Genomic DNA, 22,398 nt, shown 5'->3' on the forward strand with positions numbered 1-22,398 from the left:
GTTTTAGATCTTTGAGTTCATCTCATACAAAATGGGAAGCAAAACCAAAAGTGTTGCGTTTATATTTTTGTTGAGTGTAAGAAGAAGAATTTAAATTCTATTCTAGAATTAATAGGAAGCCAATGCAGAGAGGCCAATATGGGTGAGATATGCTCTCTCCTTCTAGTCCCCGTTAGTACTCTAGCTGCAGCATTTTGAATTAACTGAAGGATTTCAGGGAACTTTTAGGACAACCTGATAATAATGAATACAATAGTCCAGCCTAGAGGAAATAAATGCATGAATTAGTTTTTCAGCATCACTCTGAGACAAGACCTTTCTAATTTTAGAGATATTGCGTAAATGCAAAAAAGCAGTCCTACATATTTGTTTAATATGCGCTTTGAATGACATATCCTGATCAAAAATGACTCCAAGATTTCTCACAGTATTACTAGAGGTCAGGGTAATGCCATCCAGAGTAAGGATCTGGTTAGACACCATGTTTCTAAGATTTGTGGGGCCAAGTACAATAACTTCAGTTTTATCTGAGTTTAAAAGCAGGAAATTAGAGGTCATCCATGTCTTTATGTCTGTAAGACAATCCTGCAGTTTAGCTACTTGGTGTGTGTCCTCTGGCTTCATAGATAGATAAAGCTGGGTATCATCTGCGTACAATGAAAATTTAAGCAATGCCGTCTAATAATACTGCCTAAGGGAAGCATGTATAAAGTGAATAAAATTGGTCCTAGCACAGAACCTTGTGGAACTCCATAATTAACCTTAGTCTGTGAAGAAGATTCCCCATTTACATGAACAAATTGTAATCTATTAGATAAATATGATTCAAACCACCGCAGCGCAGTGCCTTTAATACCTATGGCATGCTCTAATCTCTGTAATAAAATTTTATGGTCAACAGTATCAAAAGCAGCACTGAGGTCTAACAGAACAAGCACAGAGATGAGTCCACTGTCTGAGACCATAAGAAGATCATTTGTAACCTTCACTAATGCTGTTTTCTGTACTATGATGAATTCTAAAACCTGAACTGAAACTCTTCAAGTAGACCATTCCTCTGCAGATGATCAGTTAGCTGTTTTACAACTACCCTTTCAAGAATTTTTGAGAGAAAAGGAAGGTTGGAGATTGGCCTATAATTAGCTAAGATAGCTGGGTCAAGTGATGGCTTTTTAAGTAATGGTTTAATTACTGCCACCTTAAAAGCCTGTGGTACATAGCCCAACTAATAAAGATAGATTGATCATATTTAAGATCGAAGCATTAAATAATGGTAGGGCTTCCTTGAGCAGCCTGGTAGGAATGGGGTCTAATAGACATGTTGATGGTTTGGATGAAGTAACTAATGAAAATACTCTCAGACAGAACAATCTGAGAGAAAGAGTCTAACCAAATACCGGCATCACTGAAAGCAGCCAAAGATAACGATACGTCTTTGGGATGGTTATGAGTAATTTTTTCTCTAATAGTTAAAATTTTATTAGCAAGAAAGTCATGAAGTCATTACTAGTTAAAGTTAAAGGAATACTCGGCTCAATAGAGCTCTGACTCTTTGTCAGCCTGGCTACAGTGCTGAAAAGAAACCTGGGCTTGTCTTATTTTCTTCAATTAGTGATGAGTAGTAAGATGTCCTAGCTTTACGGAGGGCTTTTTATAGAGCAACAGAACTCTTTTTCCAGGCTAAGTGAAGATCTTCTAAATTAGTGAGACGCCATTTCCTCTCCAAACTTACGGGTTATCTGCTTTAAGCTGCAAGTTTGTGAGTTATACCACGGAGTCAGGCACTTCTGATTTAAAGTTCTTTTTTTTCAGAGGAGCTACAGCATCCAAAGTTGTCTTCAATGAGGATGTAAACTATTGACGAGATACTCTATCTCACTTACAGAGTTTAGGTAGCTACTCTGCACTGTGTTGGTATATGGCATAGAGAACATAAAGAAGGAATCATATCCTTAAACCCTAGTTACAGCGCTTTCTGAAAGACTTCTAGTGTAATGAACGTATTCCCCCACTGCTGGTTAGTCCATCAGAGTAAATGTAATGTTATTAAGAAATGATCAGACAGAAGGGAGTTTTCAGGGAATACTGTTAAGTCTTCAATTTCCATACCATAAGTCAGAACAAGATCTAAGATATGATTAAAGTGGTGGGTGGACTCATTTACATTTTGAGCAAAGCCAATTGAGTCTAATAATAGATTAAATGCAGTGTTGAGGCTGTCATTCTCAGCATCTGTGTGGATGTTAAAATCGCCCACTATAATTATCATATCTGAGCTAAGCACTAAGTCAGACAAAAGGTCTGAAAATTCACAGAGAAACTCACAGTAACAACCAGGTGGACAATAGATAATAACAAATAAAACTGGTTTTTGGGACCAATTTGGATGGACAAGACTAAGAGTCAAGCTTTCAAATGAATTAAAGCTCTGTCTGGGTTTTTGATTAATTAATAAGCTGGAATGGAAGATGCTGCTAATCCTCCGCCTCGGCCCGTGCTACAAGCATTCTGGCAGTTAGTGTGACTCGGGGGTGTTGACTCATTTAAACTAACATATTCATCCTGCTGTAACCAGGTTTCTGTAAGGCAGAATAAATCAATATGTTGATCAATTGTTATATCATTTACCAACAGGGACTTAGAAGAGAGAGACCTAATGTTTAATAAACCACATTTAGCTGTTTTAGTCTGTGGTGCAGTTGAAGGTGCTATATTATTTTTTCTTTTTGAATTTTTATGCTTAAATAGATTTTTGCTGGTTATTGGTGGTCTGGGAGCAGGCACCGTCTCTACGGGGATGGGGTAATGAGGGGATGGCAGGGGGAGAGAAGCTGCAGAGAGGTGTGTAAGACTACAACTCTGCTTCCTGGTCCCAACCTTGGATAGTCACGGTTTGGAGGATTTAAGAAATTGGCCAGATTTCTCGAAATGAGAGCTGCTCCATCCAAAGTGGGATGGATGCCGTCTCTCCTAACAAGACCAGGCTTTCCCCAGAAGCGTGCCAATTATCCATGAAGCTCACCTCATTTTTTGGACACCACTCAGACAGCCAGCAATTCAGGAGAACATGCGGCTAAACATGTCACTCCCGGTCCGATTGGGGAGGGGCCCAAGAAAACTACATAGTCCGACATTGGTTCCATTGTGTCCATTTTTTCTTCTGTAATATAGGTCATAATTCATACATGCTGTTACATACAAAGTATTGTCAGTTTTATTAGAGGGAGATCATATAACCTCCACTCCTCCTCGAGGGGTGCAGTACTTTTGTATCTGCCGCCCATCCAACTTGAAGGGGTGATCAGCTATTATTTCTGCTGATGTACTGTCTCTCTACAACATTTACAACATAAGAGGTACAGAAAATGATGTTTAAAAGTCATTTTGACTGGCAGAGATAAAGGTAGATAAACTACGAGGGCACTTGCAGAGCATATACTTCTGATCACAGCAAAATAGTAATCAGTGCCATTATCACCTCCGCCAGTCTTTTTCCATTTATTCTGTCCGTATATGTATGTGTGGTCTTTAATGAAGAGTAATTACTTACACAAAATCAAAATATAGTATGACGGTTTTGACAGTTGGCAGATCCCACAGTGGATCTCTGCTTAATCAGATGTTTGGAACATATTCTGCCCTCTGTTGGTTGGCTGCTTACTGGAGGTCATTAGAGGATAAGGTCCTAAGCATTGTGTCTGTTTCTGTAATCTAAGTTTCTGTTATTAATGACATGAACATCTTTTGGTTTATTCCATAGCTATGGGCTGGACTTCGATTCACTGTCCCCAGACTGGAGGACACCACAACACTGTTCAGGTTTCAACTCCAAATACGAAGGTTGGTGACAAGTCCTTAAAATAACACAAAACTCTATCAGATTAGATGTACCTGTTAAAGTGTCTCAATATACAGGTATTTACTTAGTAGTTATGGATATACGTGGTCTCTTAGATAATAAACCGACCCTTTTATTATTTTTTTTAACTATATGGATTTGAATGACATGCGATTACACCAATCATGCTTGAACCCTCGTGCGCATGCGTGAGTTTTTTCACGCGTGTGCGGTGACGTATTTCCCTGTGGGCAGGCCTTGAGTGAGATGTGGTCCCGCCCTCTCGGCTGAATCCTTGTTTCACACGCTGCTCGAGACGGCGCGCGTTGCTTTATCAAAATTTTTTCTGGACCTGTGAGGATATCCGAGTGGACACTATTCGAGAAATTAAGATGGTTTTCTGTGAAAAGTTTAACGGCTGATGAGAGATTATGGGGTGTTTCTGTCGGTGTAAGGACTTCCCACGGAGCGGGACGTCCTGCAGCGCTTCCAGGCGCTGTCGTCGGCCTGTTTCGATCTTAAAACATCCTAATTTAAGGCTTAATTCACCAGGACATCGTGAGAGAACAGAGAAGATTCAGAAGAGGCCGGCATGAGGAATTTATGCGGACATTCCACTGTTTACGGACATTTTTTATGAAAGACGTACGCGCAAATTCGCCGAGTCGTTTCACGTGACGACTCGGAAAATCTGTGTGCGCCGCGACAGGAAAACACCTCCGGTTGAAAACCATTTGTAGAATTCAGGCGGCTTTTATGGCTTTCACAAGTGAGTAACATGAGAAATTGTTTAAGCAATTGGGCATGTTCCAACTTGCCCGTTAAGATTTCCAACGGGGTTGTTTCCTGCCGTCGACCCCCCGCGGTCGGGTCCAGGCCCGACATGCGACTCTGCCCGCACGTTTCTTTCATTACAAAATGACCGTTAACATGGAATGTCCGAATAACTCCTCATGCCGACTTCTTCTGAAAGTTCTCTGTGTCTCTGACGACTTACTGCGTCAACAGAGCCTGAAATGTGGAAGTTTCAACTGAAACGGCGAGACGCTGCCGCCAGTCGAATGCGCAGATCGCCGTCAGGCGCCGTGGACCGTCCTTAAGCGACACTACCAGACCAAAATCTCTCATCAGCCGTTAAATTTTTACCGAAAACCAGCTGAATTTATTGAACGGTGTCCACTCAGTGGTGCCTTACAGTTTTGAAAAACATTTTATCAAACAAAGCAACAGTCTCTGAGCCATTCCTAAACAATGAAAAAAATCGCCGAGCGGGTGGACGACTCCTCATCAAAGCCTGCCCACAGAGCGAATGACGTAACCGACAGGCGTGAAAAAAACTCTCGCATGCCCACGAGGGTTCAAGCATGTCTGATGTAATCCAACACGTGATTCAAATCCATATGTTTTTTGAAAAAATAATAAGGTCGGATACTTTTCTAATAGACCTTGTATATATATATATATATATATATATATATATATATATATATTAGAGCTGGGCAACGATTAAAAATTTTAATCACATGATTTCCATGATTAATTTCGCTTAATTGCATTGTTATAAGCAAAATCCAAAAATGAATTCAAAAGTAGTGTATAGCACAATTTTATTTGAAATGTGTCTGCCATATGAACAGAAGTGCCGTAACGTTTGTTCTGCAAACCTTAACAACAGCATTTTGTTTATGCAGTTGCAGTTACATAAAATGTTCCGTAGTCCCCAATGAGAGCAACAGCGGGTACACATTGTAATGTTGTGGCTTTTGCAGTCATCTCCTTTGTGGTGGTGTCATAAAGGAAATCTCATACATGCCGTCATTGTTGCGATTCTCAGAATGTCTCTCAGACCGACGTGCTCCACAACACAAATCAGCCTGCAGCCTGTAGCAATCCATTTCGCTGTTGCATTTGAGAGCCTCTCTTGCCTTTATCTATTGTTCTCCCACATGCTGCATTTAACGTAGTCTGCCGAGCCTCGCACCACAGTTTGTTTTGTTATTTGCTATTTTTAATTATTTGCTGGCATCAGCTGTGTGTGCTGCATTTAGGTGATGTTTAAGACTCAAAGTACTCCACTGATAAGAAAATGCAGATTTGCAGTGGCTACAAATAACTTTGGTTCTGTCAACTATGCCATCTGGAAGCACTTTTAATGAAAATGGCCATGTAAATTCCATGGCCTTCTCCATGTTGGTTGTTTTTTTCCGCCAATTCTTTTCTTTTCCATTGTCAGGGACTCATCCACACCAGTTCCTGTGAGCGCGGCAGCAGTCAGCGACAGACTTGTAAAACAAAGCCTGTGAGCAACAGACTCTTACAATACAGCCCAGTCTCGCGTTTTTATTTATTTATTTATTTTTCGTTCTCCTGTGACGAAATTAGTCAAATTTTCGTGACGGGATTTTTTTAACTCACTATTCCTAACCCTAACTCCTACCCCGACCCTAACCTTAACCATAACCTATTCTTAATCTTTCCCCCCACCCTAACCATAACCACCCCGACCCCCCTCTTCACTTTTAATTTCGTGCAGCCATCACGAAAAGGATTAGAATGAATTTGTGCTGCTGTGACGAAAATGAGGCACTTTCATCACAATGTCACGAACCAATAGATTAATGTATATTTCATGCTGCTGATCACGACTTGCCGTGAGACCACAGGTTGATATATATATATATATATATATATATATATATATATATATATATATATATATATATATATATATATATATATATATATATATATAACAACACTGCATTTAATCTATTATTAGACTCTATCGGCTTTGCTCAAAAAGTAAATGAGTCCACCCACCACTTTAATCATATTTTAGATCTTGTTCTGACTTATGGTATGGAAATGAAGAAACTTAAACAGTATTCCCTGAAAACTCCCTTCTGTCTGATCATTTTTTAATAACATTTACATTTACCCTGATGGACTACCTACCCTGCAGTGGGGAATAAGTTTCATTACACTAGAAGTCTTTCAGAAAGCGCTGTAACTAGGTTTAAGGATATGATTCCTTCTTTATGTTCTCTAATGTCATATACCAACACAGAGCAGAGTAGCTACCTAAACTCTGTAAGGGAGTTAGAGTATCTCGTCAATAGTTTTACATCCTCATTGAAGACAACTTTGGATGCTGTAGCTCCTCTGAAAAAAGAGAGCTTTAAATCAGAAGTGTCTGACTCCGTGGTATAAACTCACAAACTCGTAGCTTAAAGCAAGATAACACGTAAGTTGGAGAGGCAATGGCGTCTCACTAATTTAGAAGAATCTTCACTTAGCCTGGAAAAAGAGTTGTTGCTCTATAAAAAAGCCCTCCATAAAGCGAGGACATCTTTCTACTCATCACTAATTGAAGAAAATAAGAACAACCCCAGGTTTTCTTTTCAGCACTGTAGCCAGGCTGACAAAGAGTCAGAGCTCTATTGAGCTGAGTATTCCATTAACTTTAAACTAGTAATGACTTCATGACTTTCTTTGCTAACAAAATTTTGACTATTAGAGAAAAAAATACTCATAACCATCCCAAAGAGTATCGTTATCTTTGGCTGCTTTCAGTGATGCCGGTATTTGGTTAGACTCTTTCTCTCCGATTGTTCTGTCTGAGTTATTTTCATTAGTTACTTCATCCACAACTCATACATGATTTAGTAGACCCCATTCCTGCCAGGCTGCTCAAGGAAGTCCTACCATTATTTAATGCTTCAATCTTAAATATGATCAATCTATCTTTGTTAGTTGGTTATGTACCACAGGCCTTTAAGGTGGCAGTAATTAAACCATTACTTAAAAAGCCATCACTTGACCCAGCTATCTTAGCTAATTATAGGCCAATCTCCAACCTTCCTTTTCTCTCAAAGATTCTTGAGAGGGTAGTTGTAAAACAGCTAACTGATCACCTGCAGAGGAATGGTCTATTTGAAGAGTTTCAGTCATGTTTTAGAATTCATCATAGTACAGAAACAGCATTAGTGAAGGTTACAAATGATCTTCTTATGGCTTCGGACAGTGGACTTATCTCTGTGCTTGTTCTGTTGGACCTCAGTGCTGCTTTTGATACTGTTGACCATAAAATTTTATTACAGAGATTAGAGCATGTCATAGGTATTAAGGGCACTGCGCTGCGGTGGTTTGAATCATATTTGTCTAATAGATTACAGTTTGTTCATGTAAATGGGGAATCTTCTTCACAGACTAAAGTTAATTATGGAGGTTCCACAAGGGTCTGTGCTAGGACCAATTTTATTCACTTTATACATGCTTCCCTTAGGCAGTATTATTAGATGGTATGCTTAAATTTTCATTGTTACGCAGATGATACCAGCTTTATCTATCCATGAAGCCAGAGGATACACACCAATTAGCTAAACTGCAGGATTGTCTTACAGACATAAAGACATGGATGACCTCTAATTTCCTGCTTTAAACTCAGATAAACTGAAGTTATTGTACTTGGCCCACAAATCTTAGAAGCATGGTGTCTAACCAGATCGTTACTCTGGATGGCATTTCCCTGATCTCTAGTAATACTGTGAGAAATCTTGGAGTCATTTTTGATCAGGATATGTCATTCAAAGCGCATATTAAACAAATATGTAGGACTGCCTTTTGCATTTACGCAATATCTCTAAAATCAGAAAGGTCTTGTCTCAGAGTGATGCTGAAAAACTAATTCATGCATTTATTTCCTCTAGGCTGGACTATTGTAATTCATTATTATCAGGTTGTCCTAAAGTTCCCTAAAAAGCCTTCAGTTGGTTCAGAATGCTGCAGCTAGAGTACTGACGGGGACTAGCAGGAGAGAGCATATCTCACCCGTGTTGGCCTCTCTTCATTGGCTTCCTGTTAATTCTAGAATAGAATTTAAAATTCTTCTTCTTACTTATAAGGTTTGAATAATCAGGTCCCATCTTATCTTAGGGACCTCGTAGTACCATATTACCCATTAGAGCGCTTCGCTCTCAGACTGCGGGCTTACTTGTAGTTCCTAGGGTTTGTAAGAGTAGAATGGGAGGCAGAGCCTTCAGCTTTCAGGCTCCTCTCCTGTGGAACCAGCTCCCAATTCAGATCAGGGAGACAGATACCCTCTCTACTTTTAAGATTAGGCTTAAAACTTTCCTTTTCGCTAAGGCTTATAGTTAGGGCTGGATCGGGTGACCCTGGACCATCCCTTGGTTATGTTGCTTTAGACGTAAGACTGTGGGGGGGGTTCCCATGATGCACTGTTTCTTTCTCTTTTTGCTCCGTATGCATCACTCTGCATTTAATCATTAGTGATCGATCTCTGCCCCCCTTCTCGGCATGTCTTTTCCTGGTTCTTTCCCTCAGCCCCAACCAGTCCTCAGCAGAAGACTGCCCCTCCCTGAGCCTGGTTCTGCTGGAGGTTTCTTCCTGTTAAAAGGGAGTTTTCCTTCCCACTGTGGCCAAGTGCTTGCTCATAGGGGGTCGTTTTGACCGTTGGGGTTTTTCATAATTATTGTATGGCCCTTGCCTTACAATATGGAGCGCCTTGGGGCAACTGTTTGTTGTGATTTGGCGCTATATAAGAAAAAAGTTGATTGATTGATTGATTGATATATATATAACACCCACACACATACACTACTCAGAAAAATTAAAGGAACACTTTGAAAACACTTTGCTGATATGGTCAACCTACAGAGAGCTGAATTCAAAGACACCCCGAAAATAAAGTGAAAAAATGATATGGCAGGCTTATCCATTCAGGCAAAATTTCATTGCAGCAACTCAAAGTGGTACTTGGTAGTTTGTATGGCCCCCACATGCTTGTATGTCTCATAATGAGACAACAGATGATGTCCTGGGGGGATCTCCACTTAAATCTGGACCAGGTCATCACTTAGCTTCAGGACAGTCTGAGGTGGAACCTGGTCCCAGAGATTTTCTGTTGGATATGTGTCAGGTGAGTGTAGCAGGCAGTCAATGGTTTCCTTAGCCAAAAGCTAAAGAAAGGGCATTTGGCGAGCTGTAGAAGAGTTGAATAGTAAGGAAGTAGAAAAGAACTTGTACTGATTGGCCAGACAAAGGGACAGAGCTGGAAAGGATATACAGCAGGTTAGGATGGTAAAAGATGCAGATGGTAATGTGCTGACAAATGATGAGAATGTGTTGAGAAGGTGGAGGGAATATTTTGAGGAGCTGATGAATGAAGAAAATGAGAGATAAAAAAAGGCTGGATGATGTGGAGAGAGTAAATTAGGACAAGGGATAAGTACGGATGAAGTGAGGGCAGCTATGAAAAGTATGAAGAGTGGAAAGCCAGTTGGTCCAGATTCCAGTGGAGGCATAGAAATGTCTTGGAGAGATAGCAGTGGAATTTATAACCAGTTGTTTAAATCTTGGAAAGTGAGAGGATGCCCGTGGACTGGAGACGAAGTGTGCTGGTTCCTATTTTTAAGAACAAGGGTGATGCACAGAGCTGCAGTAACTACAGAGGCATAAAGTTGCTCAGCGACAGCATGAAGTGATGGGAAAGAGTAGGAGAAGCTAGGCTTAGAAAACAGGTAAAGATCTGTGAGCAGCAATATGGTTGCATGCCGAGAAAGAGCACTGCAGATGCAATGTTTGCTCTGAGAATACTGATGGAGATGTATGGAGAAGGCCAAAGGGAGTTACGTTGTGTGTTTGTGGATTTAGAGAAAGCTTATGATAGGGTGCCAAGAGAAGAGTTGTGGAAGTGCATCAGGAAGTCTGGAGTGACATAGAAGTATGTGACTGCAGTGCAGGACATGTACAAGGTTAGTGTGACAGCGGTGGGATGGGCAGTAGGAATGCCAGACTCATTCTAGGTGGAGCTGGGATTACACCAAGGATCAGCTCTGAGTCCTTTCTTGTTTGCAATGGTGATGGACAGGTTGACAGATGAGATCAGACAGATGTCTCCATTGACTATGATGTTTGCAGATGACTTTGTGATTTGTAGTTAGAGAACAGGTCGAGTCTAATCTGGAAAGGTGGAGATACGTACGTCTGGAGAGAAGGGTAATGAAAATCAATAGGAGCAAGACTGAGTACATGTGTGTGAATGAGAGGGAGACCAGTGTAATAGGTAAAAGTGGAGAAAGTAGATGAGTTGAAATACTTGGGATCAACTGGAGAGTGTAGTAGAAAGGTGAAGAAGAGAGTGCAGGCAGGGTGGAGTGGGTGGAAAAAGGTGGCAGGAGTGATTTGTGATAGAATATCTGCAAATGTGAAGGGGAAAGTTTACTAGACACTAGTGAGACCAGCTATGTTGTATGGCTTAGAGATGGTGGCACTAACAAAGAGCTGGAGGTGGCAGAGCTGAAGATGTTGCAATTCTCTTTGGGAGTGATGAGAATGAACAAGATTAGGAATGGACATATCAGAGGGACAGCTCAGGTGGGACAGTTTGGAGACAGAGAGGCGAGATTGAGATGGTGTGGACATGTGCAGAGGAGGGACCCAGGGTATATAGGGAGAAGGATGCTGAGGATGGAGCCACCAGGGTGGAGGAGAAGAGGGAGGCCAAAGAGGAGGTTTGTGGATGTGCTGAGGGAGGACATGCAGGTGGTTGGTGTGACAGAGGAAGATACAGAGGACAGGGTGAGAAGGAAACGATTGATCTGCTTTGATTCCTTTTCTTCACTTTCTGACAAGTAATAACAAATTCAATAAGTTTCTCATGTTTTAATTTGGAATAGAATGTGCAGTGTTCCCAGTGTATTTGCTTGTATGGAAATAAAAGCTATTATAAGGATTTTGACCTTTATTCACATTTTTAGACACACTGGTATTATTTGAACACAGCTGTCCTTCACATGCTTTGAAATTAAACTTTTTGTTGTGTGGAAAAAAAAGTCATTTAACATGTAGTTTATGCAGGTTCAGAAACACTACAGTTGAAGCAGGGATTCATTAAGATGTGAATGTGACTTTATTAACATATGTGCAACAAAATGTATTTTTATCAAATAATTTTGCAATTGTTTATTCAGGTAATAAGTAATCTCTGATTTTTTTTTTTTTTGTCTTCTCTGTGTCTGCAGTAAGAACGCAAATAACTCAGAGAGTGAAGTGGTGCTGCATGAACTGCAAACGACTGCCATGGCTGAGGTTATAGTGCAAGGGTGAGGGTTCATCACAAACCACACCAACACCACCACGGTCTGTGCAACTCTCTTACAACACAGGAATATTACAGTATGACTGAATATGAATAAAGGCTTTACAATTCAAAATACAAATAAAATTATGTTTTAAATAAAAAATATATATCAATGATGTCTTCCTTCATTTCTGGAATCAGGTTTCCTGGAAGTGGAAGAACATTTTACTTTTGAATCAATTTATTAAAACTATGTCCTAACTTTAATTTGCATGTTGTTTGTTTGTTTGTTTTGTTTGCAGTTATGCAAACATATATCCAAATCCATTCAGCCACCAGGTAACTGTCTCAGCAAGATAAAATACAGTTGTATGCAAAGGTTTGGACACCCCTGATAATTTTATGATTTTCCTTTATAATCATTGGTTGTCTGGATCAGAAATTTCAGTTAAATATATCATATAGCAGACGAACACACTGATATCTGAGAAGTGACAGCATTCCAAGAAAACACTTGCTACGGCAGTAAAATTTGGAGGTGGTTCCATCAATACTGTGTGGCTGTGTGGCTGTCAGGTACTGGAATCTTGTTAAAGTTGAGGGTCACATGGATTCCAGTCAGTATCAGCAGATTCTTGAGAACAATGTTCAAGCATCAGTGACAACGTTGAAGCTGTGCCGGGGCTGGATCTTTCAACAAGACAAACGACCCTAAACACTGCTCAAAATCTACTAAGGCATTCATGCAGAGGAACAAGTACAACATTCTGGAATGGCCATCTCAGTCCCCAGACCTGAATATTATTGAAAATCTGTGATGTGATTTTAAGCGGGCTGTCCATGGTGAATGGTCCAAATACCTTTATCCAGAATGCAGACTCTCATGGAAGCTATAGGAAGCATTTAGAGGCTGTTATTTCTGCAAAAGGAGGATCTACTAATACTGATGTATTTTTTTCTGTGTAGGTGCCCAAATTTATGCACCTGCCTAATTTTGTTTAAAGAATTATTGCACACTTTCTGTAAATCCTATAAACTTCATTTCACCTTCTCAATTATCAATGTTTGTCTGCTATATGATATATTTAACTGAAATTTCTGATCCAAACAACCAGTGATTTTTAAAGGAAAATAATGGGAATCATCAGGGGTGCCCAAACTTTTACATACAACTGTATTGGACATTTTTTTCAAATGCCCCCTGGTGTGCATACTGGAGTACTGTATTTTTCACCATAAATTGCATTGTATTCATTAATTTTTGTTGTTTGTATTTACTAGCTTTTCGATTTATAATCTGGCGCAGGTTATATAAGAAAAATTCCACATTTGTTATATTATTATAATATTATTATTATTATTGTTGTTATTGTTAACTAGGGAGGGAGTGCCTAACTTCCCTCACTCCTTGCTGAATCAACCTCTAAATCTATTTACACATTATTCACTTTCATGTGTTTGTTAGGAATCCGCTAGCTAGCGCTAGCTACTAGCTCTTAGCCGTTTAGCATGGCGGCTTCTCCTGTCTCTCCCGCACTTTTCTGCTCTGGGTGTGAAATGTTTAGTTATTCCTCGGCCTCCTTTAGCAGTAATGGTACTTGTAATAAGTGTAGCTTATTCGTAGCTTTGGAGGCCAGGCTGGGCGAATTGGAGACTCGGCTCCGCACCGTGGAAAATTCTACAGCTAGCCAGGCCCCTGTAGTCGGTGCGGACCAAGGTAGCTTAGCCGCCGTTAGTTACCCTCTGGCAGATCCCGAGCAGCCGGGAAAGCAGGCTGACTGGGTGACTGTGAGGAGGAAGCGTAGCCCTAAACAGAAGCCCCGTGTACACCGCCAACCCGTTCACATTTCTAACCGTTTTTCCCCACTCGACGACACACCCGCCGAGGAATCAAACTCTGGTTATTGGCGACTCTGTTTTGCGAAATGTGAAGTTAGCGACACCAGCAACCATAGTCAATTGTCTTCCGGGGGCCAGAGCAGGCGACATTGAAGGAAATTTGAAACTGCTGGCTAAGGCTAAGCGTAAATTTGGTAAGATTGTAATTCACGTCGGCAGTAATGACACCCGGTTACGCCAATCGGAGGTCACTAAAATTAACATTAATCGGTGTGTAACTTTGCAAAAACAATGTCGGACTCTGTAGTTTTCTCTGGGCCCCTCCCCAATCGACCGGGAGTGACATGTTTAGCCGCATGTTCTCCTTGAATTGCTGGCTGTCTGAGTGGTGTCCAAAAAATGAGGTGGGCTTCATAGATAATTGGCAAAGCTTCTGGGGAAAACCTGGTCTTGTTAGGAGAGACGGCATCCATCCCACTTTGGATGGAGCAGCTCTCATTTCTAGAAATCTGGCCAATTTTCTTAAATCCTCCAAACCGTGACTATCCAGGGTTGGGACCAGGAAGCAGAGTTGTAGTCTTACACACCTCTCTGCAGCTTCTCTCCCCTGCCATCCCCTCATTACCCCATCCCCGTAGAGACGGTGCCTGCTCCCAGACCTACCAATAACCAGCAAAAATCTATTTAAGCATAAAAATTCAAAAAGAAAAAATAATATAGCACCTTCAACTGCACCACAGACTAAAACAGTTAAATGTGGTCTATTAAACATTAGGTCTCTCTCTTCTAAGTCCCTGTTAGTAAATGATATAATAATTGATCAACATATTGATTTATTCTGCCTTACAGAAACCTGGTTACAGCAGGATGAATATGTTAGTTTAAATGAGTCAACACCCCCGAGTCACACTAACTGCCAGAATGCTCGTAGCACGGGCCGAGGCGGAGGATTAGCAGCAATCTTCCATTCCAGCTTATTAATTAATCAAAAACCCAGACAGACCTTTAATTCATTTGAGAGCTTGACTCTTAGTCTTGTCCATCCAAATTGGAAGTCCCAAAAACCAGTTTTATTTGTTATTATCTATCGTCCACCTGGTCGTTACTGTGAGTTTCTCTGTGAATTTTCAGACCTTTTGTCTGACTTAGTGCTTAGCTCAGATAAGATAATTATAGTGGGCGATTTTAACATCCACACAGATGCTGAGAATGACAGCCTCAACACTGCATTTAATCTATTATTAGACTCAATTGGCTTTGCTCAAAATGTAAATGAGTCCACCCACCACTTTAATCATATCTTAGATCTTGTTCTGACTTATGGTATGGAAATTGAAGACTTAACAGTATTCCCTGAAAACTCCCTTCTGTCTGATCATTTCTTAATAACATTACATTTACTCTGATGGACTACCCAGCAGTGGGGAATAAGTTTCATTACACTAGAAGTCTTTCAGAAAGCGCTGTAACTAGGTTTAAGGATATGATTCCTTCTTTATGTTCTCTAATGCCATATACCAACACAGTGCAGAGTAGCTACCTAAACTCTGTAAGTGAGATAGAGTATCTCGTCAATAGTTTTACATCCTCATTGAAGACAACTTTGGATGCTGTAGCTCCTCTGAAAAAGAGAGCTTAAATCAGAAGTGCCTGACTCCGTGGTATAACTCACAAACTCGCAGCTTAAAGCAGATAACCCGTAAGTTGGAGAGGAAATGGCGTCTCACTAATTTAGAAGATCTTCACTTAGCCTGGAAAAAGAGTCTGTTGCTCTATAAAAAAGCCCTCCGTAAAGCTAGGACATCTTACTACTCATCACTAATTGAAGAAAATAAGAACAACCCCAGGTTTCTTTTCAGCACTGTAGCCAGGCTGACAAGAGTCAGAGCTCTATTGAGCCTGAGTATTCCATTTAACTTTAACTAGTAATGACTTCATGACTTTCTTTGCTAACTAAAATTTTAACTATTAGAGAAAAAATTACTCATAACCATCCCAAAGACGTATCGTTATCTTTGGCTGCTTTCAGTGATGCCGGTATTTGGTTAGACTCTTTCTCTCCGATTGTTCTGTCTGAGTTATTTTCATTAGTTACTTCATCCAAACCATCAACATGTCTATTAGACCCCATTCCTACCAGGCTGCTCAAGGAAGCCCTACCATTATTTAATGCTTCGATCTTAAATATGATCAATCTATCTTTATTAGTTGGCTATGTACCACAGGCTTTTAAGGTGGCAGTAATTAAACCATTACTTAAAAAGCCATCACTTGACCCAGCTATCTTAGCTAATTATAGGCCAATCTCCAACCTTCCTTTTCTCTCAAAAATTCTTGAAAGGGTAGTTGTAAAACAGCTAACTGATCATCTGCAGAGGAATGGTCTATTTGAAGAGTTTCAGTCAGGTTTTAGAATTCATCATAGTACAGAAACAGCATTAGTGAAGGTTACAAATGATCTTCTTATGGCCTCAGACAGTGGACTCATCTCTGTGCTTGTTCTGTTAGACCTCAGTGCTGCTTTTGATACTGTTGACCATAAAATTTTATTACAGAGATTAGAGCATGCCATAGGTATTAAAGGCACTGCGCTGCGGTGGTTTGAATCATATTTATCTAATAGATTACAATTTGTTCATGTAAATGGGGAATCTTCTTCACAGACTAAGGTTAATTATGGAGTTCCACAAGGTTCTGTGCTAGGACCAATTTTATTCACTTTATACATGCTTCCCTTAGGCAGTATTATTAGACGGTATTGCTTAAATTTTCATTGTTACGCAGATGATACCCAGCTTTATCTATCCATGAAGCCAGAGGACACACACCAATTAGCTAAACTGCAGGATTGTCTTACAGACATAAGACATGGATGACCTCTAATTTCCTGCTTTTAAACTCAGATAAAACTGAAGTTATTGTACTTGGCCCCACAAATCTTAGAAACATGGTGTCTAACTAGATCCTTACTCTGGATGGCATTACCCTGACCTCTAGTAATACTGTGAGAAATCTTGGAGTCATTTTTGATCAGGATATGTCATTCAAAGCGCATATTAAACAAATATGTAGGACTGCTTTTTGCATTTACGCAATATCTCTAAAATTAGAAAGGTCTTGTCTCAGAGTGATGCTGAAAAACTAATTCATGCATTTATTTCCTCTAGGCTGGACTATTGTAATTCATTATTATCAGGTTGTCCTAAAAGTTCCCTGAAAAGCCTTCAGTTAATTCAAAATGCTGCAGCTAGAGTACTGACGGGGACTAGAAGGAGAGAGCATATCTCACCCATATTGGCCTCTCTTCATTGGCTTCCTGTTAATTCTAGAATAGAATTTAAAATTCTTCTTCTTACTTATAAGGTTTTGAATAATCAGGTCCCATCTTATCTTAGGGACCTCATAGTACCATATCACCCCAATAGAGCGCTTCGCTCTCAGACTGCAGGCTTACTTGTAGTTCCTAGGGTTTGTAAGAGTAGAATGGGAGGCAGAGCCTTCAGCTTTCAGGCTCCTCTCCTGTGGAACCAGCTCCCAATTCAGATCAGGGAGACAGACACCCTCTCTACTTTTAAGATTAGGCTTAAAACTTTCCTTTTGTTAAAGCTTATAGTTAGGGCTGGATCAGGTGACCCTGAACCATCCCTTAGTTATGCTGCTATAGACTTAGACTGCTGGGGGGTTCCCATGATGCACTGAGTGTTTCTTTCTCTTTTTGCTCTGTATGCACCACTCTGCATTTAATCATTAGTGATCGATCTCTGCTCCCCTCCACAGCATGTCTTTTTCCTGGTTCTCTCCCTCAGCCCCAACCAGTGCCAGCAGAAGACTGCCCCTCCTGAGCCTGGTTCTGCTGGAGGTTTCTTCCTGTTAAAAGGGAGTTTTTTCCTTCCCACTGTCGCCAAGTGCTTGCTCACAGGGGGTCGTTTTGACCATTGGGGTTTTTATGTAATTATTGTATGGCCTTGCCTTACAATATAAAGCGCCTTGGGGCAACTGTTTGTTGTGATTTGGCGCTATATAAATAAAATTGATTGATTGCTTGATTGTTATTATTGTTATTATTATTAATAATAATGACTATTTATATTCAGGATTGTCTCAGGAAACAAAGCTGTAAACAAAATTAACTCTAATAATAAAGAATAAATCTCAGAAATAAAAAGTACACTGCAACAATGCAGAAAAATTCCAAACTAAAGAGCTGATAATACAGAAAAAAAAGTGCAACTCATGCTCAAGTATGACTTACATATGGGTTTTTCCTCTTCAAGGAGCACTTTTTTAACAAGTGTGACTAATACAGGCATTTTTCACAATGATCAATTTGTAATCATGAAACACATTCAGTAAAATCAAGCATCTTCTTGTGATAATTTTTTGCCAAATGGTTTTACTCCTAAACTCTGTGTCCAGAGTTTCTCGTCCGGATAAATCATATTTCCTCCTTCCAACTGGCACTCTGGTCAGGAGTCCGAGGGAGGAGCAGGACGTTGGCCCAGAGCTTCAGCAGGTCTACGAGGTACGTTGTGGTTTCTGACAAACCCACTCTGCTTTCAGCATTTGAACATTACAGTTGCTGTTTGTCTTTCGGCTGCCCCGAATTATTCAGGGTCACCACAGCAATTTGACACAAATTTACTGCAGATCCCTTCCTAAAGCAGCAACAGTTCTATATGGAGAAACACACTTATCCCTTGGTCTCCAAGCTGTCTCCCAGCCAAGTAGTAATCACAATATACTCTGCTTCAGTTCTCAGGTCGGGACTCACAAAGGCAGGATGGTTGCATCTTGAACATTACAGTATAGCTTTCATCTCCTCCCTGTTTGCTCAGGGTCTCCACAGAAGATCAATCAACTTCAACTTTTTTCTTATATAGCGCCAAATCACAACAAACAGTTGCCCCAAGGCGCTCAAGAAGATCCACTATGGATCTCTCAGTGCAAGTGTTGCTTTCTTGGGAGGTGATTGTCAAGTTGTAAAGCGGTGGGTTTTTGACCAGAGGATCCTTGATTCAAATCCCTGTCAGTCTGGAAAATCACTAAGGGTTCTTGGACAAGGTTTTTAATTCCTAAGTTGCTCCCAGTGTGCAGCTGAGTGCTGTGCACAGCAGCATGCTGATGTCACCTTGTGAATGGGTGAATATTAGGTATCACTATAGAGCACTTTGACCGCAAAAGTCAAATACAGTTTCAGAAAATCCATATTGTTTATACTGATAGACTGGTGGCCTGTCTAGGGTGTACCTCACTTCTCCCCCAGTGCCTGGTGGGACAGGCTCCAGCTCCCCATGACTTTTAACTGGTATAAGTGGGTTGAGAAAATGGATGGATTTGTGTTGATTCAGAAAAACAGAGACACTGTACCTACCTAGCGCCTCCTTATCACTTCTGTTCTCTTACATGGGTAACATGCCCATTAACCATTCACCATTTTTTCTTCCTTGGGTGCACTCTGTACCACCTCATCTAACTCACTCCAGAAATCATCTTTGTCTACCATCTCATACTCCACTTGTGGGTCACTGATGACATTTATCATCACCACTTCATTTTCCAGCTTCACACTCATCACCTCCACATACACTCGTTTGACCTCCAACATACTCTTAATATACTCCTCTTTCTAGATTACTCCAACACCACTGTCCTCCCATCCACACCAATCCACCTCACTTCCTCCTGGCCTTACTTGCCTTCCATGTGTTCTCTTGTACAGGCAGAGCCTTCAGCTTTCAGGCTCCTCTCCCGTGGAACCAGCTCCCAATTCGGATCAGGGAGACAGACACCCTCTCTACTTTTAAGATTAGGCTTAAAACTTTCCTTTTTGCTAAAGCTTATAGTTAGGGCTGGATCAGGTGACCCTGAACCATCCCTTAGTGTTGTGAAAGTGTAGTGACACGGACCCACAACAGGGGGCATAAATGAACGGACAATGAAAGAGTCAAATATGAACACTTTACTGTTGTGAAAAGCACAACCAAACACAGCAGATTACAGAATATGTACAATAGTCAATTAGCAAAGGTGACGTGTGGGCAGGCTCGAGGATAGAGGACGTCTGTCCTGAGAAGAACCGGAACCACACGATTTCCTCCGCCACCGAACCTGGAGAATACTGGAGCCGCCAAATCCCGAACACCCCAGGTGGCCACTGTCTCCGCGTGTCAGATCTGGTACTGCTGGCGAGGAGCAGAGACAATCAGATGTGGGTGTGTGAACACCCAGTAACAACAACGGTGGGAATTCCACCTCCACCTCTAACACACACTCGTGCAGTGTCTGAGTAACCACTTATCTGGATATGCAGGCTGAGAAGGTTACCTCCTAAGGTAGACGATATCTCGGCAACGAGGTGGAGATGACGTCCGGTCTTTATGGAGTGGGATGATGAAGTGTAGATGGGTGACAGCTGTCAAGAGATAATGAGTGACAGCTGTCACCCCCGGCTGTGTCCGTGGCGGCAGCGCCCTCTCGTGCCTGAAGCCCGCACTACAGGCAGGGCGCCCTCTGGTGGTGGGCCAGCAGTACCTCCTCTTCTGGCAGCCCACACAACAGGACCCCCCCCCTCAACAGGCGCCTCCTGGCGCCCGACCAGGCTTGTCCGGGTGACGGCGGTAGAAATCGGCCAGGAGGGCCGGGTCCAGGATGAAGCTCCTCTTCACCCAGGAGCGTTCTTCGGGTCCATACCCCTCCCAGTCCACCAAATACTGGAACCCCGGCCCATCCGACGGACGTCCAGGAGCCGCGCACTGTCCAAGCCGGCTCCCCGTCGATGATCCGAGCAGGAGGCGCGCCGGTCCGGGAGCACAGAGGGGTGAGGTGTGGTGGGGTTTGATTCTTGACACGTGAAAAACCGGGTGGATCCACAGTGAAGCTGGGAGTCGGAGCTTCACTGCGGCAGGACTGAGGATTTTGAGGATTTCATACGGTCCAATGTACCTGTCCTTGAGCTTTGGAGAGTCCACCTGGAAGGGGATGTCCTTTGTGGATAGCCACACCTCCTGCCCGGGCTGGTAAGCAGGGGCCGGGGACCGCTGGCGGTCTGCATGGGTCTTCGCCCTCGTCCGGGCCTTTAACAAGGCAGAACGGGCGGAGCGCCACACCCGACGGCACTTCCTCAGGTGAGCCTGGACCGAGGGCACACTGACCTCTCCCTCCACCACGGGAAAAAACGGGGGCTGATACCCCAAACACACCTCAAATGGGGAGAGGCCGGTGGCAGAGGACACCTGGCTGTTATGTGCGTACTCAATCCAGGCCAGATGTTCACTCCAGGCCGTCGGGTGGGCGGACGTCACACAGCGCAGGGCTTGCTCCAATTCCTGATTGGCCCGTTCTGCCTGTCCATTGGTCTGCGGGTGATACCCGGAAGAGAGGCTCACAGTGGCCCCCAGTTCCCAGCAGAACCTCCTCCAGACGTGTGAGGAAAACTGGGGACCACGATCAGAGATGATGTCGGTAGGTATCCCATGCAGACGGACAACGTGGTGGACCAGGAGGTTTGCAGTCTCCTGGGCCATGGGGAGCTTCGGGAGGGCCATGAAGTGGGCCGCCTTGTAGAATCGGTCCACTATCGTGAAGATGGTTGTCATGCCCTGGGACGGCGGGAGGCCCGTGACAAATCCAGACTGATGTGGGACCAGGGGCGATGAGGCACAGGAAGTGGCTGAAGAAGTCCCTGTGCCTTCTGGTGGTCTGCCTTGCCCCTGGCACAGGTGGTGCAGGCCTGGATATATTCCTGGATGTCGGCCTCCAGGGACACCCACCAGAAGCGCTGCCGGACCACTGCCACGGTCCTTCGCACCCCCGGATGACAGGAGAGCTTAGAACCGTGACAGAAATCCAAGACAGCAGCTCTGCCTCTGGTGGGACGTAGAGTCTGTTCTTCGGCCCTGTTCTGGGGTCCAGGCTCTGTGCCAGGGCCTCCCGGACGGTCTTCTCCACGTCCCAGGTGAGGGTGGCCACGATAGTGGACTCCAGAATGATGGGCTCCGGTGGATCCGACAGCTCAGTCTTGACTTCATCTTCATGCACCCGGGACAAGGCATCCGATCTCTGGTTGTTGGTCCCGGGGCGGTAGGTGATCCGGAAGTCAAAACGCCCGAAGAACAGTGACCAGCGGGCTTGCCTGGGGTTCAGCCGCCTGGCGGTCCTGATATACTCCAGGTTCCGATGGTCAGTGAAAACCGTGAACGGCACAGAAGCTCCCTCCAACAGGTGTCTCCACTCCTCAAGAGCCTCTTTCACCGCAAGGAGTTCTCGATTGCCGACGTCATAGTTCCGTTCAGCTGGGGTCAACCTGCAGGAAAAATAGGCACACGGGTGAAGGACCTTATCGGTCTCTCCGCTCTGGGATAGCACGGCTCCTATCCCTGAGTCAGAGGCGTCCACTTCGACCACAAACTGGCGGCTAAGGTCGGGCTGCACCAGCACTGGTGCAGTCGAGAACCGTCGTTTCAACTCCTTGAATGCGGCTTCACACCGATCCGACCAGGTGAAGGGGACTTTTGGAGAGGTCAGGGCTGTCAGGGGGCTAACTACCTGGCTATAGCCCTTTATGAACCTCCTGTAGAAATTTGCAAAGCCGAGGAACTGTTGCAGCTTCCTCCGGCTTGCA

The 22,398-nt window shown here is 42.8% G+C and overlaps 1 protein-coding gene across 1 annotated transcript in view; it reads left to right on the plus strand.

Annotated features, from left to right (window-relative positions):
- LOC117507546 (integrin alpha-5-like) overlaps positions 1-22,398 on the plus strand; it is a 215,658-nt gene that overhangs the window by 158,509 nt on the left and 34,751 nt on the right. Inside the window, exons 22-24 of the mRNA XM_034167411.1 lie at positions 3,761-3,840; positions 11,881-11,961; positions 18,195-18,300. Of these exons, the coding sequence (XP_034023302.1) occupies positions 3,761-3,840; positions 11,881-11,961; positions 18,195-18,300 (267 nt within the window). The remainder of the gene's footprint in view (positions 1-3,760; positions 3,841-11,880; positions 11,962-18,194; positions 18,301-22,398) is intronic.

The sequence above is a fragment of the Thalassophryne amazonica genome, chromosome 3 (genome assembly GCF_902500255.1).
Source record: "Thalassophryne amazonica chromosome 3, fThaAma1.1, whole genome shotgun sequence".
Taxonomy (NCBI): domain Eukaryota; kingdom Metazoa; phylum Chordata; class Actinopteri; order Batrachoidiformes; family Batrachoididae; genus Thalassophryne; species Thalassophryne amazonica.